The sequence below is a fragment of the Parasteatoda tepidariorum genome, chromosome 3 (genome assembly GCF_982258835.1).
Source record: "Parasteatoda tepidariorum strain Cologne lab strain chromosome 3, Ptep-v5.0, whole genome shotgun sequence".
Taxonomy (NCBI): domain Eukaryota; kingdom Metazoa; phylum Arthropoda; class Arachnida; order Araneae; family Theridiidae; genus Parasteatoda; species Parasteatoda tepidariorum.
The window spans coordinates 46,316,982-46,337,303 of NC_141757.1; the positions used below are offsets into that span (position 1 = coordinate 46,316,982).

Genomic DNA, 20,322 nt, shown 5'->3' on the forward strand with positions numbered 1-20,322 from the left:
TTGAATTAAACGCTTAATTGTGCAGCATTTTTTCTATCAGTTTCAATATGAATTAAATTCTATCAAGAACCGAATTTATCCTATCTTAAAATATTAAAAAAGAAATTTTTGAAATATGAAAATAATGAATATAATGTTTATAAATTGCAATGAATATAATGTTAAATAAATATAATGATTATAAATTTAATAAATGATTATAAATGAATATAAATGCTAATGAATATAATGTTTATAAATTTAATAAATGATTATAAATGAATATAAATGCTAATGAATATAATGTTTATAAATTACAGTTTATAAATTGCTCTCTGATATTTTAACAAATTATTTATAAAAAAGTCACTGACATGCATCGTTAACAAAGTATACATATTTTATTTTTAAACAAAGTTTAATATCTAAAATTTTATAAAATTTATGTAACAAATTGTAATTTACAACGGCAATCACTATAATTTCTTATGAAATATAGGTTATTTGCTGATTAAATTTTTAAAGTTGTGTTTGATATAATTCAATTTCATTAATCTACATTTTGAATGGTCATATATTTAAGAAAAAATGTAAGTAATAACATAAAGAAGGAAATGATAATTTATCACCCCTTTTAAGTTGACTACTAAAGAAATGTATCGTAAGTAGTCAGCTTTTACAGTATACCTTTTTTTAATGTTAAATATGTATCATTATTTGAGTGCCATCAAATAATAAAGTTAGTCAGAATGTACTGCATTCTGTTTTGTTATCTTACACGAAGAAAGAACTCCGGTAAAATTACCACACTTTAAAAACATTTTTAAGAAAAAAACCCCTTATAATTTTGGAAATAAAACTAAAGTACACGGTATTTAAACAATTCATAAGATAACTGTTTCCGTTTATATGGTAACAGTTTACCGGACATTCTGGTTTTTAAAATTATTATATTCTAATATTCTTATTACCGAACATTTAGTAAAAATACAAAACTGAAAATTAAATTTAACCGAATAAATAGTTTTTATGCCATGATCTACAGTATCTTGATAAGAATACCAAATTTTACAACATTTATTAAATTTTAACGCAAATTATAAAATATAAACGCAAATTATAATATTTCATTGTTAATTCTACCACCAAAGTGTTCGGTAAAAATTACCGTGCTTTTTGGCGTTCTCATAGAGCCAGAAACACGGACAATTTTACCATATACTGTTAGTTTTGACTATACCTTTTTTTCTCAATGTATTTTTGTTGTTTTCGGCATTTTGTCTGTACCTACTCATCTGGTAATTTATCTAAAGTTTATGTGTAGATTATCAGAAAATGATTTTTACATAATATCTAAATTTCCCATCTAATTGATTTTTAGATAACAATATCTAATTGATTTTTACATAATATCTAAATTGCATATCTAATTGATTTTTAGATAATAATATCTAATAGATTTTTACATTATATCTAAATTGCCCATCTAATTGAGTTTTAGATAATAATATCTAATTGATTTTTACATAATATCTAAATTGCCCATCTAATTGATTTTTAGATAATAATATCTAATTGATTTTTACATAATATCTAAATCTAATTGCTTTAAGCCTGTATTGGCGGTGAATGGAGGAGAGAATTTATGCTCTAATGCTTCACCAAACGATTGCTCATTCTTTGATTTTTCGTGTTGATGATCAAAGCAAAGTAGGCAGAACTTATTTTTATTTAATAAAGCCAATAAAATTTATCTATAATTACATTACATTTTATTGTAGTAATTAAAAATTATTCCAAATAAGAGAACGTTATGCCCAAAAATGAATATTTTTAAAAAGCAACTTTTCAAAAACTCGATAAATGATACAATTTTATGGCCGTTGCTTGATTGATACTTGGTGTACCTATATTAAAAATTTTTAGTTATGGCTTAGGTGGCAATGAAAACAGAAACAACTGAATTACGTAGTCTATTAATTGAAAAAAAATATTCTTCTGTAGCATTCATTAAAAACGCGATGAATTATTCTCACTTACACCATCGTGTAACGACTCATAGAACTTGCGTCATTGAAAATATTGCTGATAATTTTGATTCATAATCTATGCAATAAAATTTTATTTATTTAACAAAACTAGTTTTATTGCTATTTACGGTATTAATAATAACCAGATTAGTATCAATGTTTCCTTATGTTATTATAAATATTCGAAAACATAACAATTAATTTAATAACAATTAAAAAAAAACGTCGAATGTTTTTTTTTTTTTACAACTTGTTTAGCAAATTTAGTTGTAACTTATATAACCAATATTTGAAGTTGTAAAACACATACCGTAAACCGGGGCGAGTCTACCCATCAAGGGGCGAGTCTACCCATTTTAGTTTTATTTAATTTTCACTATTTTAAATTGCAAATAAAATTTTTTTAACCGACGGAGGACTTAGTTCAGACTCTAAGGAAGATGGCGCTGTAGTAGTTTGATCCTATTTTATTTATTTGGTGTCTTTTTAACCGACCTGTTCAAACGTCTTTTGAGAGATTTGTATTGAAAATCAGCAAACTTTTAGTTGGTGCTCCGTAAGTATATTATTATTATTACTATTTTCACTTTGGTTAAGTGATAAACTTATCTAAGACTAAGATTACATTAATTTTATATGAAAAAAACCAAAAAGAATGTAAGTTTTGCTATTGTAAACAAAAAGCCAGAATTCGCGGGGCGAGTCTACCCATTCGTATTTAGTTTTAATAAGGCATAATAATATAATTTAGAACTTTGTTTATATTAAAATTAAGTCATTTTAAATGAATTTGAGTATATTATTTTAATTCTGCATTGATTAATTTCACATTAATAAGAAAATTTATAGGTTAAATATAAATGTAAATATAAAATATGTTTATTTTACCTATTTTTTCAATTTTTATATTACAAAATTAACTTTTTTTATTCAATGCAAGTTAAATAAATTATTATTTATAAATTATTATTACCTCCCAAAAGAATGGGAAAAGGATTTTTCATGATTCCCAATGTTTGAATTTTGATTTTGTTAATAATCTTTAATTATTATTATTTATTAATTATTTAATTGTAAATTTATATTAATTTTAATTTATTTTTATCAACAATAATCAGAAAAAAATGTTATTTTATAATGTTAATGATTATAAAAACAAAACTGTGATCAAAATGTGATAATCGATCAAATACTCAATTTGTGTTATTTAATGAATAAAAAAATGGAATATATAATAAAGTTATGAATTTTACTTCATAAATATCCTATATAGTAAGTAAAATAACAATTTAATAGTAAAATTTGATTATTTACAATGTTAACATTCATTTTAGTAGAATGGGTAGACTCGCCCCATACGAGAGATTTGTCAACAGTTCTATAAAAATATACAGTAACAGCGTAACTGTTAATATTTTCTAAAATCGATTTCACAGCTTTAAAGAGGGATAAATAGCGATTCCGAAACACCTATTAAAAGCCTTTTTTCTTTAATATTTACAAAAGTTTGACCACTTGAAAGTTGACAAACTGAAAAAATGGGTAGACTCGCCCCGTTTTACGGTATTATTAAATAATATATATATTTATTACTTGAAAATGATCTTAATTCATTTTATTTTTAGGAGATATATGATATTATGATATAGATGATAGTATATTAGGTATATTATGATCTTAATTCATTTTATTTTTATATTTTGCCCCTAGATTACCTTCAGCGCAGGAATTTAAAAGACAAAAATCTTAAAATATGGTAGTTTACTGTACTGCATTTGGTTGTACAGAAAAATTTGTTAAAGATGGATCTTATACATTTTACAGGTAAGTTAACTAATCGATTTTAAGAATTACGATTGTTTTACCTACAATATAAGTTTACTTTTAGCATATTCTTATCTTCCTTAAAACATCATGTGAAACACTACTATTATATTTTAATTATTCTAAAATCCAAATTTATGCTTTTAAAATTATCTTAATAGTAAATACAAACGAATAAGAACACAACTAAACCATAAAGTAGCGATTATATAGAATTATTCGTTATCAATAGACATTTTTTAAAAATTTTAATGATAAAATGTAGTCGGCGAATTTTTAGCGGCATTGTTGTTTATTTTCTTCGCCTTTTATTTACGCTATATTTTTTACTTTCTGTAATGTTTCCGTAAGACAGAACTGTTCTATATATTTTTATAATTTCAGTAGCTTGTTCTGGATCAGTTTTGCTTACAATAACAAAAAAGATGAATACAAAACGATTCGATAAATAAGGCAGAGATTTTTAACACTTAATTATTAGTCTTTACTGAAATTATTAGGTCTTTTTCAATTGACTTAGTTAGATTCTTTTTAATTACAAGAATACATAAAAATAGAGAATATTATCAGAAGTATTAAGGCTATTTAACCTTGTAATAGTTCAAATAAAATTGTTAAGTTAAAAAGAGGGATTTGTATTGTTTTTAATGTGACGTAGGATTTCCTTTTCAATTTTTATTTTATTTTTTGATTTCTTGACATGTCTTACATCCTTTTTTAAGTGTTTTGAAAAATTCCCAGTACCAGGAAAGGAATCCATGATTTTATAGGACATTACAGCATTGCTTGCTATCTAAGATTAATTTAAACGTGCTTTTCTCATTATTAAAAATCTCAATAAGGTGAATTCTAAAATGTGATACATACTTCATAATACTTCAACACGAAGAATTAATAAACATAAACAAATTAAAAAAAAAAACTAAATTATTGTAGTTTTTTTTTCAGAATATATAAAACATCATTAGAGGAAATTTTTCTTTAAAATATGTTTTAACAAAGGTAACGCATTATTAATTAATTAAAATTATTTCTTTATTAATTATTAATTAATTAAGAAATAATTTTTAAAATTACCTTCTTTAAAGTTTCAGAGAAAAATACTTTGATTTTTAACTTAAATTATTGATTTTTAACTTTGATTTTTTTAATATTAATTAATTGATTTTTAACTTCATAATACGATCATTAATTTAACTGCCCAATTGGATGTTTCTAATTTTGCAAAACATTAAAAAAATTAATCATAGAATTCTAAAATAATTTTTTATCTAGCAAAGTCTCGCAGGAAAATATCCAATATTCTACTGTTCTGTTAATTTTAACGCTCCTGGATCTCTTAACTTTCCTCCATTGCTTTCATAGATACAAAACACGAATCCATCAGAAATGATAGCACAACGGTCATGCGACACCCTTCTCTCACCGCCAAAATTGCCTAAGGAGAGGGAGTCTTATGTTTGACAGCCTTCTCTCTCCGCCAAAATTGTCCAAGGAGAGGAAGCCTTATGCTTGGGAATATACGACACTCTTCTCTCTCCGCCAAAATTGCCCAAGGAGAGGAAGCCTTATGTTTGGGAATATACGACACCCTTCTCTCACCGCCAAAATTGCCCAAGGAGAGGGAGTCTTATGTTTGGGAATATACGACACCCTTCTCTCTGCGCCAAAATTGCCTAAGGAGAGGGAGTCTTATGTTTGGGAATATACGACACCCTTCTCTCTCCGACAAAATTGCCTAAGGAGAGGGAGTCTTATGCTTGGGAATATACGACACCCTTCTCTCTCCGCCAAAATTGCCTAAAGAGAGAGATGAGGGGGAAAATATAGCAGCGCACTTGCTTTACTTAAATTCCAGCTCTATGGGTTTCACTTTATGTGATTGTTTAGCAAAACTCATATTTTTATGAACTTTATTATCACTATTTTATTTATATCAATATTTGAGACCCATTAGATTAGTATAAATATATTATTATTAATATTTGAAGAAATTGCAACGAATCTTGATTCATTTTTTTTAGGAGAAACGTGGCTCCCTTTTTGCACATGCATGCTATAAAAGCTAGTTTTTCTATAACTGTCATTATTAATATGTTATACCAATCAGATTAGTATAAATATTTGATTAATTATCAGTATCTGATTTTATTATCAACGCTTGAAAATATTGACACTAATTTTAATTCATTATTTTTGTGTAAAAACGTGATATCATTTCTTTATATGCTTGTTTAGTAAAACTAGCTTTTATATAACCTTTATTATCAATATTTGATACAAATCAAATAAGTATTAATATTTAAAATATTGCGAACAATTTTATTTCCTATTCTTCTTAAAAAAACAGAGACGGTGTGCTTGTTTAGAAAAAATTCGATTTTCTCTAACTTATTTTTAATACTAGATTAATATTGATATTTAATACTAATCAAATAAATAACAGTATTTTATTAGTTACCGAAGCCAAAATCTTTGATGGTTTTCCATCGATGTACCAACATAATCTTGATAGCAACCAACAATGATTACATCATGAACCATTATATTTTTTAATGGTAACCAACATAAAGTAATCATCATCTCAATGTAGAAATTAGGACTGATTTATGATGGTCCAACATAATAAACCCAAATTTTTTTGATGGTTTGCTCATGTTGTGCCATCACGAATTTCCCTCATAGTATCTTAGAAATCAAATGTTGGAACAATCATGAACAACCATCATCCCAATGTAGGAATTAGGACTGATTTATGATGGTTCAAAATTGTTTTGATGGTATATTCCTGAGAACCAACAAGAATTCCCATTAAACCACCATGGAAATGTATAGTTGAAACCATAATAAATCATCCCGGATCATCATGGATTGTTGGTCCATGACTTCTCTTGATGGTTAACCATCATAGTATTAAGGTAGCACTTTCCATCATGGAATGATAGAAGTTTGTTGGCATATCAAAAACCATGAACACGTAATGGAAAATGTTGGATGATGGTGACTATCAAATGATGTTGAACCATCATGAACAGCACTGAAACCAACATAAATCATCAAAATTTTTTGATGAGACCATCAAGAAATTTGACTTAGGTATTAATATTTGATTTCATTATTAAGAGTTTAAATTATCTCAATTACTTAAGATTCATTATTTTCAGGAAAACTGTGATGCCATTTCTTTATGTGCTTGTTTAAAATATTTAATAACTTTTATTATTAATATTTAGTTAAGTTTTTAAATATTATTTCATGGTTCTGAAAATATAATAAAAATTCTTTGATTGCACTCAAGAGAAAACTGATGTCGAATATGTTTTCGTCAGATGAGCCTTTCCATCTTCATCAATACTTTAGGTAATGACAGCTCATTAATCTTGGCTGAATTAATGAAAAATGAATACGTCGTCAAAGCGAAGGCAATTTCTAATGGTATAATTTTCAGAAACAGTTAACTAATCATAAAACAAGTGTCTCGTGAAATTCTAGATTTAAACGAAGAAAAATATTGAGAAGGTAAAATTAGTTGTCCAATAGGATATTGAATTTATCACGAAAAGTAAAGCATTAAACCTTTGCTGCAATGCTCCATTACTCTTAGATTTTGTTTTTTAAATTTACTTTTTGCTTCTTTTATAGATGTCAAATAAATTTCAAATTGTTTTACTCCAATTCCGATTGAAGTATGATTTAAAATAAAATTCTAATAGAAAGTCAGAAAATGATCTAGTTTATGAAATAAATATTACTTTTGGTTTATGCACTAGTTACACAATGATAAACATTAATCTTTACCTCGAATATAAAATATGATATACTCCATGATCTATTGCTTAAAACTATCAATTTTCTTTCGAAAAATAATTAAATTACTGGGCACATCCAGTTTTAAAATTAAGCTTGATAAAAAGTGCAAAACTGACATTTTTACGCATTTTTAAGTCAAATATGTTTGAATTTATAAATACAAAAAAAATATAGGTTTTGGGACAATATCGTTTAAGTTCCATCTTTTCTAAAGAAGAAATTTTTAAATCAAAATAATCATTAGTATAGCTTCCAGATGGGTAGTAAGTTTTTGGTATTTCAGCTTGACACAATGCATAAAAACATATTATTTAATTGCTTGGAATTGGAGGTTTATTTTTCATCAAAATGTTCTTCTGAACAATTTAAATTGTGGCTTATCATTACAATGCCCAAAGCCCTTTAATTCAATTTAGACAAAATGAAGCTTAATACTTTGAACGTAACATTCGATCGTGATTTTGCACTTCATACATAAAACATACAAATTTAAGAACTTTAAAGATGGTTCTTTATAAAAAAATATTTAACTATAGAAAACAAAGCTATTACTGGAGTTTTACATGAAATAAATTTTGTAATCATGCACAATACAGGAAAACTATAAATATCTGATTAGCATATTTGAATATTCCTTCATCCTTTTGAAATTGTTGGAAGAAGCAAAATATCTCAAAAACTAGATGGGATAAGTAATTCTTGCTCACAGAATTGCATCTTATATAAAAATATCAATTCATACAAAAACTATCAAGGGCTATACGTTAGTGAACTTCGTTAATGCTGTGTTACCACTTATTAAAACTAATTGCTTTCACAATACTGCATTTTTGTTACGAAGAAGTCTTTTGAATCCCTTCTCTACAATGATTCCTTTACAATGATAATGATATTTTTCATGAGCTTCATGCAAGTATCATTTAAACTACTTTGCAAAAACTTAAAAAAAAATAGTTTTCATAAAAAAATATGTTTAGATTGAAATAGTGGAGCCAATATCAAACATAAGTCGATAAATATTGTAGGAATTTTTACCTTTGAAGAGGAAAGGCAGTAAATAAGTTTGTTTATAAAAAATGATAGTCGAAAACCGGACAGCAAATCATTCAGAAATCTATTCCAAAATTATCACAAAAAAAATGATGATAATATTTCTATTTTATGAGATTGATTTTTTGGAGGTAAAAGAACAACAACAATAGTAATATTAATTGAATTGGAACTATTTAAAAGTGGCAGAGATTTCTCTAAGACTCAATTTTTAACTTTAAGTTTAAAATTGACTTTAACTTTCAAACAGAGTTATTAAAACTTTAAGTTTAAACCATATAATAATATCTAAAAATTGTGATAAAAATAAATGCTAAATAATTATACTTTTAAAGGCGTTTTTAAAACAATTAAAAATAATTTAAAATTATTATACTTACTAATATAGGAGGAGGATTTATCCTAAAATACTAGCAGCATGAAAGGGAGAGCTATTATAAAAACTTACAACAAAAACATATAGTTTTTAACAGTAAAATACAATAGAAAAATGTACATAATTGTAAAATTTGCTTAAAAAAGTAAAATAAAGACACATAAAAGAGTATAAAGACAGACACAAAAGCATTTAAATAGCTAATTTTATTTATAAACTAAAATTTGATACAGAGCAAGTAAAACAAAAAAAAAAAATATGGCAAAGGAAAATATTTTCTAAACAATATGACACTAAAAATATTGTATAACTTATTCAAACAAAAAATAGCCCATTTAAATAAAATATCATAAAATGAACAAGCATGGCACTTAAAACGCATGCATACATGCTGATTCTAAGTAGTTAGGTTACAAAAGTAAACATAAACAAACATATAATTTAAAAACTAAAGTTTCAATTAAATCCTACTACACTATACATTGAGTCTTACAAGGTGAAAGAATTGTGAAGATTTAATTAATTTATCGTTTAATTGTAGTACTAATAGTGCATCTTTTCAAGTGAGTAAATATTAAAACCATATTGCCATTAGATTAAGGTTATTAGTTATAAATAATTTAAAATTTAAAAAGTGCTTACTCTAAAAGAAAAGGAAAAATAACTACAACAACAATTTATAATGATCAAACATTTATAGCAATGATTTAAAAATAATCTAAATCAAATTGCTGATATTTTGAATGAACTCATGATATTCGAAAATAATAAATTTCAAGAAGTAATAAGATCATCAAAAATATAATTGAAAATTAGGTATAGCATGGAACAAATTGGTTTCATGGTCGTTTCACTGCAGAGCAAAAGTGTTTAAAAAGCTCAAATACTATTAATTTTGAGTAATAAACGATATTGTGGAAAATGAACTTCAGGCGGCGGCTAAGAGTAGACGAAACAAAAAAAAAAAAAAAGAAAAAAAAAAGAGGAGGAATAGCCTAGGACTGGTTTTCAAGGCACAACTAGAGTTAAAAATAAACAAAATTCATCCCAAAGGTATCTCTCATATACGCGTCACTGTTAGAATCTTTAAAAAGAAAAAAAAAAAAAAAAAAAAACATTATTCATTACATTATAAATATAAAAAGCAAGAAAACATTCCAATTCTACTACAATTCAAGAATTCAAGAAACGAAAATAAGACCTATCTTAGTATTTTAAACAGCCTTTAAAAATATTCTGTAGCTTAAGACTCAATGTATTATAAGAAAATAAGTATAGTTATAAGAAAAGCATTCACAATACGTAAGTATGAAACTTAAAGAATGACAAAAAATAATGTTAACAACTTATGTATATAATTAGCTGCATAACTTAATAAAAAAGTTGGAAATAAGTTACATTAACTAGTCTTTTAATGTAAAAAGTTACAAGAAAATTTGGAACAAAAAAGCGAAAATTTGTTCAAAATCACAACTTTTGAAAGTTTATTTGCATGTAATTGAATAAAAGAAATAGGAAATTTGTTTCTAACATAAATTGTGTCACTTGATTGGCTAATACCTGTTATGATCGCATTGTGTTTGGCCAAAACATTTATAATATTAATAATATATTATTTATATTAATTTATCAAGTCATTTTTGTAAAACCTCTCTGGGACTCTAAGAATATTTCCCTTTATTGCATCAATGGTCTCAAAATGAAGATTATAAAAATAATTTTTTACAAAATACAGACTTTTTTTTAACTTGCTGCATAACTAAACCAAATATTGTTCATAGTTGAAACAATTATAGTAAATCATCAAAATATAATAAAAATTATGAAAAATTAATGATTCCTTAAGAGCTTGAGAGGTAACTTAAGATAAAACCTAACTGGTGCAAAAACTAAAGTGAATAATTTTTTAAAAACATTTTTAGCCGTTAACATTTTAATTCTATTTGTATAGTTATTCGAATAAAACAATTTCAACTTAAAGCTAATTTAATCAACAAGAAATTTTTAAAAACTGTATTAATATAAATATTATAAAAATTAAGTAAAACTAAGTTTTATTTTTCATGAAAAATGTACTTCACATTTAAAAAAAAATGAAGAATTTATTACAGATAAAAAATGCTTGATATTTCAATTTAAAAATGAAAGTAAAATGGCAAGAAAAGTTTAAAATGAAATTAATAAGCTGGAGCAGAGATTCATCCCGCTAAAATTTTTTTACAACTGTAGAAAATAATAATAAAAAACAAATGTTTGGCACAGCCGTATTATAGAAAAATTGTATGAAGGTAATGTACTGATAAATCAATATAAGTAGAGTGAGAATGAAATGAAACATTTGAGAAATGACATACATACATTCCAATCAGCTGACATGCATGACAATTAGTTGACATATATGACAATTAGATCACATTATTAAATAAGTTTCGCATTAATTGCAAAGCAATTTTAAACGGATTACAGTTAAGTCCAAATAGAGCATCAAAAATAATCAATCTTTTTTACCATTAAATTTTAAATCAAATGAAATGGAATGTAAAAGAAAATTAAACGTTTTAGTCAAAAGAATTGAATGTACATAAACAGTATGACAAGAAATAATTTTAAAATCAAAAAGTAGGTATTTTTTCATCTAATTTCGCAAACTCATTTTGGAAATTGTTGTACTTTTTCGGTCACAATTTTTTTGGATATTAAATATATTAACCTTTCAACAAGAATTAACTCCAGCGCACATAATTAAAGGAATGTTAAAAAAATGGTGCAATGCAAATTTTTCCGATTTTCTTAAAAACTATTCTGAGAAATTTTTCGACCATTCTGCCAAATTAATTACTAGATTTAATCTTTTTGGTTCAGGATTTGTGCTAAACTTCATAAAACTTTCAATTCCGTGTGCAAAGAAGGGGAACAGAGTATTAGAAATTAAAAACAGAGTATTTTATAACACGCTTACAGCTCTGTATTAGGACCAAAGCTCTAAAATTTTTTAAATGTGTTATAGGTAGTCATGTCTACATGTTTAGTTATAAGTTTGGTCATGAAATTTAATATGAATTAAAATTTTGCACGACATGTGTTCAAATTATTTCTTGTCACTTTGTAATATCTCATCGATTGTGCGCTTTTATGCTTTTCATTCTCACAAAAAACATGACAAATAAATCGCTATAAATGTGATGCTTTCAAGCATAGCAATCAGCAGACTAAGTTCATAACATTTTGCTGCATGCACCTCATGCAGACACAAAAAAGATAACACATAAAAAAAAACATCATTTAAAATATAATACAAAGTATTAGAATGGTAGCGCTTGTTTATTGCCCAAAGAAAACAAATAATTTTTTTGCAATAGATAAAAGTTGTTGTAAATATATATCTAGGGAATGTTTCTGTTTTCAGTAATAATATTATTATAATGAGTTAGAATAATTTTTGTACTTAGTTTATATTTGTAGATGTATATAATTAAAAGATACAATTTAGTTCTAGATGAAATGAGGTATTGAAATTCATTTCATAGTCTTCCCTTTCAATTACAATAAAGCAATATTTGAGAGTGATATTCACGGATGCTTTGCATAGTAAAATTGTTTTTCCTTCATTAGAATTTTTAAGCTTTTTTTCTTTTTTATAACTACAGGAAGATGTAGCCGAATTCATGCATTCTAAAGTTGAAAAGCATTCTAAAAAACAGTCTAAGATAATAAGTAGAAATAAAAGTTTGAATTAAATAGATTATTAAACTCCAGTTTATGTTCTTTTTTATTTTAGAATTTGATGAAAGGTACAATAATAGATAAAAATAGAAGCTTTAAATGACTTTCTTATTTTTCCATGAAAATAAAGGAACGTTGCATCATTTATACAAGTTTATAATTAAAAATGCTTAATGCATAGCGTTTAGTAATCCATTGCTTAAATGTATATTTTTTGAACAATTGATAAAAATGAATAAAATAGGGATTAGGGGTTGCACATTAATATTTAAGAAATAAATAAACAAAAACTAATAATTAAATATTAATATGCGGAGATTCTTAACATGTAACTTTGCTGATTTTATTTTTGATAAATATTTTAAAAGTGTGTATTAATGGTGTAGATTATTAAACGTTCCACATAACACATTAAATAGAATAAAATTCTAATTGTATGGAAAGAAAATTCTCTTAATTTCAAATAATGCACAAATTTCGAATTATATCTAGTGACACTTCAATAAAACTAATAATACAATTTAAATTTTTAACGGAATTTTTGTTTAAAAATAACGCTGTATTAGAATAGTATATTCCGGTAGGCTTAAACAAAAACAAAGCCCCCAAAAAGTAAGTCTTATTTACGAAAAAATCATCTATAATTAATTATTTAAAAAAATTTAATCTTAGAAATATTTTTAAAGTGGACTGGAAAAGAATCTTAAAAATATAGAATCCTAATGGTATAAATTAGATCCATTTCTGTCTTAATTTAAGTTTATTTTTACGAGAACAAAATTAAAACGTGACATTATCAAGTGAGTCATGCGGAAATACGAACATTCGCAACAATTTCATTCCAATTTAAAAACCAGCAAAGCACAAATTATTCAATTACGGTAATTAGCTTTTTTTTTTTTAGAAAAAAAGGATGCTTCTATAAAGGCTGAGGCATTCATAAAGTAGAACAATTTAAACGCGTAGTCCTTGACAGAATGCCCGCAAGGTTTCAGGCAACTCATTAGCATATAAAAATTTTACCTCACAAGGAGGGGGAGCACTTCGATAACTTGGAACTATTTTGAACGTCACGCTTCCGCGAGCATCACGCTGAAAGAAAAACAAAAAATGAACGAAAAATATTACATATACAACCTTTCAATTAATTTGTATAAACATAAATCCTTCATTAGAATTGAGAGAAAAAAAATGTATCAATACCAGCATGCGTTGCAGACTTTCAACAGACTGATTTGCTACACTAACACCATTGATTTCTCGAATTTCATCACCGACGTGAAGAGTGGCTATAAAAAATAAAAATGAATGATAAAACACAGCCGATAAATGCATGATTTCTAATTTATTTAAAATACCGGGTGCCCCAAGAGTGACCAATGTTTTGACCAATCAATTAAAGCAAAATGGTAGGAGGAAGGGGAAATACTGCGTTTTACTTAGGAGAACACAAATTTATTTTAAGTACAAAAATAAGACGCCAAGTTCATACATAGACGGCACTTTTAATTGAGAAGAACTATTGTTTTCAAAATAACCACGATTTTCTGTAACATTGTAGCACTGTAGTAAGAGTACACAACTGTTTTACAGAAGCATTAGCATAGAAAAAAACATAATTTCTAGTTAAATTTATAGTTCTATTGCTAAAACACTGTTTTATAATTTTTTCAGTCAGCAACATTGCCAGTTGACGTACTCTGTAATTAATATTAAAACGCAGCGAAAATAAACATTCTGCATGCTTAAGTAGCATGCAGCAAACTGTTTATTTCTATTTTTTATTTTTATTTTGTCAAATCGTCGGTCGTTATTCGGACACCAGTAGTATATAATCCAATGGAAAAAATAATAATATAGTGATTATATTTGAATAAGTTTATAACTTTTAGCTTGGATCTAATAAGCGTAATTTCAGTTATAAGTATATAATATTACTTGAATCAAGGGGTGGATATTAAAAGCGTGAATAAATAAGTAGTGTTCACGATATTTTACGATACAATAGCAATAAAAATGTTTAATATCTGAATGGATCTGAAATTTTATCCACGATATATGGTTAGCTTCCATTTATAAAATATGATTCAAATAGTTTATTTAGAAGAACAATCGAAGCCTTTTTATGTAATTTTATCTTTTGCATATTTCACCATATTTCTAAAACTATGTGAATCAAAATTTTTCATCACAATTTTTAAGTTTGTTTATCTAACGAAATTCCATTCAAAGAATACGTTTTGATGAATATTTTTTTACTACTTAATTCAACAATGTATTATTATTTTTTGTTTAAAAAATGAGTTGCAAGTCCTGAAGTGTTTAAAATTGTTTTCATCTATGTATTTTTTAAATATCGAAATTCGAAATTTGCGACCATCCCAATAAAAATTCCTCATTGAAAATAATCAAAATAAGTAATAAAAAAATAACAAATTGGATATACACAATATTTAATAGCAGGATGAATAACTGAATCTCCAAAAGCTAAAATCAATAAATGAAAGTCAATTCCCACTTAAGTAAACTAAATATCACCGTATCGCTTTGGTTAAATTTAAATAAATTAGTTTCGCTACGTATTTTATTATTTGCTATATTCTCTTAAGACGGAAATAAATCGATTTAAAATAATTTAAAAGTAATATTCACCCATGGAGAAACAGATACGCCCCAACCTAAATAATATGAAAAGTTTGTTTTTGATGAATTTAGAATTTTTAGAAAGCTCCGCCATGGGTTCACTTCGCTCATCGCCACCAGTAGTTGCTGCTCATTCATCATTGCTTTTATTATTAAAAATCAATGAAAAAAGATTTTATTTATGAAATATATAATTATTATACCTCTATGAAAGCAAATTTTATTAATATGTTAGACGTAACGAAATAAAAGGATACCTGTATTTTAAAAATAATCAACTGTACTTGAAAAATAAATAAAAATTCGGAATATAGAATGGGTGATACAATAAGAAGTAATAAATGAGAAATAATTTTACTTGTTAACGATATACAACGAAAACCTTATTCCATATAACAGTTTGGTATTGGGGAAACAGTTTTTATCTTTCTTCAATATTTGCATTTTTAAAAATTTCGATATAAATGCTAAGATTTATATTTGGCTAATCTCTCTCTGTAATTTTTATTCGGGTTACTTTTGAAATTAAGTCAAGCACGAGTTTATAAAATGAAAAACGCAAATGAGACAACTGAGAAAATATTATTTAAAAAAAATATAATTACAAAAAAGCACTTAAAATTGCCATAACTTTTGAACGTTAATTTTACAATTCATCAGCATGTCGAATTTCAACTCTGCAGCTGCACTTCAGCTGGCAGTATATCAACCAATATGGTGTTTTCCTACAGACAATAATTTTTAACGAATAATCAGATCTTAATTTTTTTATTCCATCAAACTTTCTAAATATTTTCCAAGTCTTACTTACAGTGTTTGAGCGGGAAAGCAAAATGAAACGTAAAACAAAAAAAAAAGTGGGATAAAAGTCGCAAAAAGCACTTAAAATTGCACAGACTTTCGAACAAATTAGAATTTCGAAAAAAACAAACAAACAACTCAGTACCAAGTTAATAAACAAATATACCCCTATCAGCATGTTTAATTTGAGCTCTGTAGTTGCAATTACAGAGTTCAGTTTGAACTCTAGTTCCTGCGATCTGTAGAGCGGTCCGTAAAGTTTTTCTTTCAAATTTATTAGTTTATAATTCTTAAATTAATTATCGGATGCTAAATTTTTTTATTCCATCGTAATTCCTGCATATTTTTATATTTCTCTACACACTTTCCGAATTTCAAATTTCCAAATCTTATAGTGGCAAACCAAAATGTAACGTTAAGTTCAACAACCAAAACAGCGGCAGCGGCGGTCTTTACGATTTTTTAATACAGAGATATATAAAATTTAGATGTTTTTGAAAGATAATAAGGTGTTTTTTTCTCTTTGATATTCTAAACAGCGCACCAATAATGAATAATACGCATTCTTACACATTGTTAGAAATTTGTTAATTTGCTGAACCATATTATTTAGACATTTGCTTTAAACTTAATATATATTGAAGAACATTTTCATTCAAATCAATTTTTCGCAATCTTGATCCACTTCAATTTAACTTGAATGAAAATAGGATTAAATTTAACACTTTAAAATTGCAGCAATTTTGTACGGTATAGTGGTTCAAATATGGTTTCTGTGAGCATTGATTAGTTCAAAACGATTTATTATGAGTTATAAAAATACCCTTTCAGGGAAGATAAATAGCAATAAAATATTTTCGATTTACAAAAAATTTTATTTAAAAAATGTTAGGAAAATTTCAGAAAATGCGATAAATAGAAGTTTAAAAGAGCAGCAGCATTATCTTAATTTGAAAAATAAAACTTAATTTAGACTGAAAATGATTTTTTCGATTAAGAAAAAAAAAGTATCTTACCTTGTCGATGTATCATGCCTCCATGCATTATTCTAGCCACAATACAACGACCCTCTTCATCCACTTTTAAAGTGATACCCTACAGACAGAACATGAATTGAATAAAAAGTGATACCCTACAGACAGAATATGAATTGAATAAAAAGTGATACCCTACAGACAGAACATGAATTAAATAAATATTATCTAAAATTTAAAACTATTTTATAATTACAATAAAAATATACAAGAAACATATTTATTGACAAAAAAAAAAACCAAGAATTATAAAAAGAGGCATAAAAAAAGAAATTTCAATTTACAAGTAATATTTGTTTTTTTACATTTATATTACTTTTTCTTTAGTTCTTATTAAATATATCCAATTAAAACAAAAAACAGCTTAACGTTGAACCATATTATCGATACTTTAAACACTACAACAGTACAAATTTATTGATATAATATTGTATTAAATATAATTGATACAATATTGTCCAAATTATATTAAAACAATATTGTTCAATGTAGTATATATTAATTTAGAAGTAAATTCGAACAATATTATAGCTTAAAAATTCTAACAGTGTATTAAACCTTGAATGAATATTCATTCTTGGACCTTAGTGAATAAATTTTGCTTTGAGATGCTCAATTCAAAGCTTTTTAAGTTTAAGGTTTTTTTAAGGATGCAAATTATCAATTTCGAAAATCAATTTTTCATGAGGCATCAATATTAGCTTAATGTTATTAAGATAAAGTTCATTAGTAAAATTACAATCATTACAAAAATAGTTTTGTTAGAAACTACAACAAAAACATTACGATAAGAATACATTTTCAATCTTTTAATCCTTTGACACAGTTAGGATAACGGTGTTCCTTTTACATATTTTTTTTTCAGACACTCTAATAAGTTATTGTTGCTGTTGTCTTTTGCCATTTGTCAATACTAATAAGCCTATTTTAGGGCAAAGGGGTGCGCTTCTTGTTGTCCAGTGAAGCCATCGATGGCCAAGAATTCGATTTCTGCCACACACGTACGTTACAGCCCGTTTTACAGGGAGGACACATTCACACACCATTAATCCATCCGCATGTCGTAATTTTGACCTGAACCAAAGCACGATCAATCTCCGATCCAGTACCCCTAGAGGTATTGATTTGTAATGGGAATTTAGAGGACATTAGGACCCCGACAGATTTAGCGTGCATCAGACACCATTTTGTACATCATTTGGAGAGTCTTCGGTCAGTAGCAATAAAACTCACGAACTCGTGGACATGGGTACAACGTCCTACCAACCAGGATATCCCGGCTCTATTTACAAGTAAAAATATATTTTTATATTTTTTAATTATAAAAAACAATCTAATAGTAGCTAAAAAATATTTTAGATTATCGGAATTATATTTGTACTAAAATATAAAATTAAAAAAAAAGTAATCAGAAAATTTTGATTTTGATTTATTTTTCAAAGTTTATCGGTAATTGATTTTGTAAATTAAAGAAATTGCAATGATAAATAAATGTTTCTCTTAGATTTAAGTAACTGCAAATGAGTGCACATTTAAAAAATTATTGTTCGAAAGTAAGCCGTGTTTGAAGGATTTTATCTTTAACGCAGAAAAAGACAGTGTTTCATGCTGTATTTCATAATCATAAATTATTAAAATGCTAAATATAATATTTTAAATTTATTTTGATCTAAATTAATACAAAATAATGAAAAATATGTTTAATAAAAATTCTACGTCAATTGGTTTAGAGAGTAAAACGGGTTAAATCAATTTCCACTTCTGACACATGCAACATTCAAACTACCTCATTAAGGTTCTCAGGCATTTGTTTGTTTCGAGATTAACAGAGGTTTAGAAAGCAGCTTATTCTCTTTGCTTAAAAATCCTTTCCTTTCCACTGTTTTAATGAATGAAAATTTTTATGAATTTCATTTAATCTCCTAAAGAACGTTTTGTTGTTCGAAATAAAAAAGATCAAAAGACAAATAACTGGTTTATCTAGTGTGAGACTCAGAAACATCAGTGCAATGACTTAAATAAATATTAGTGTGATGAATTAATTAGTGTTTTCTTTTAAACCGACTAATTGTAGGGGTTGTTGTAGAAAAAAATATATGAAATGAAAGAATGACTATACAAATGCGGCGTCTGAATACATTGAAGTAGGTATACACATTTAAATGAGATACCAACAACTTCTAAATCGAGGAGTTAAGAGTTCCTATCTCGGAAATGGCGCTAGATAAGAAAAAATTTAATGATACAGTCGTAGAATATCAAGATTTTATACGCATAGCAGCCTCGTGGATTAATACTAAAAATAAGAAGCTTAAAATAACACAAGTTCTAACTAGTTATCTCTAGATATCTTTTTTTTCTTCAAGATATCAGTGAGATTAAATATACGACTTTTTTAAAAATCGATAATTTCTCAAGAACTATTCGATTACTGTGGTCAAATTTTATATTTTTCCAGGTATATTTAAATTCTTGGTTGGTTCTAATGCCACTTGCCACATGGGCTGCTTGGTGAAACCGAGCAAATTTAAGGCAGAGTGTGCGATTCTTGATTTTCAGTGGCGCCATTTATGGCAAAGAATTCGACTTCTGCCACATCATACGTCATACCTGTTTATAAGGCTGACCCATTCATACATCCATTCATTCATCCACACATCGTAATTTTGACCTGAATCAGAGAACAATCGATCTGCAATCCAATACCCTCAGAGGTATTGATTTGTTATGGGAAGAGGACTTTGCGACTCGACAGAATTTTAACGTGCATCAGTCACCAATTACACAGGGAGTCTTCGGCAGGCGGGGTTCGAGCCCACGAACCCTCCGACATGGGTCCAGCGCCCTACCGACCAGGCTGTCCCGGCTCCTTTAAATTCTTTAACATAATGTAAACAAATCGTATACTTCACAATCCAAAATTTTCTTTGACTATTCTTAAACAATACAATAAAAAATAATAAATGCATACAAAATCTTTTTTTTTCGCATGGAAATATCTTTGACTTAACGAATTTTATAATTGCCTGCAATTTCATTTTAAATTGCTTAA

At 26.6% G+C, this 20,322-nt stretch overlaps 1 protein-coding gene across 1 annotated transcript in view; it reads right to left on the reverse strand.

The window, feature by feature from the left end:
• Positions 1 to 20,322, reverse strand: part of LOC107447019 (peripheral plasma membrane protein CASK) — a 622,119-nt gene that overhangs the window by 11,944 nt on the left and 589,853 nt on the right. The window contains 4 exon segments of the mRNA XM_071178929.2: positions 9,074 to 9,103; positions 13,816 to 13,884; positions 13,996 to 14,081; positions 17,253 to 17,331. Of these exon segments, the coding sequence (XP_071035030.2) occupies positions 9,074 to 9,103; positions 13,816 to 13,884; positions 13,996 to 14,081; positions 17,253 to 17,331 (264 nt within the window).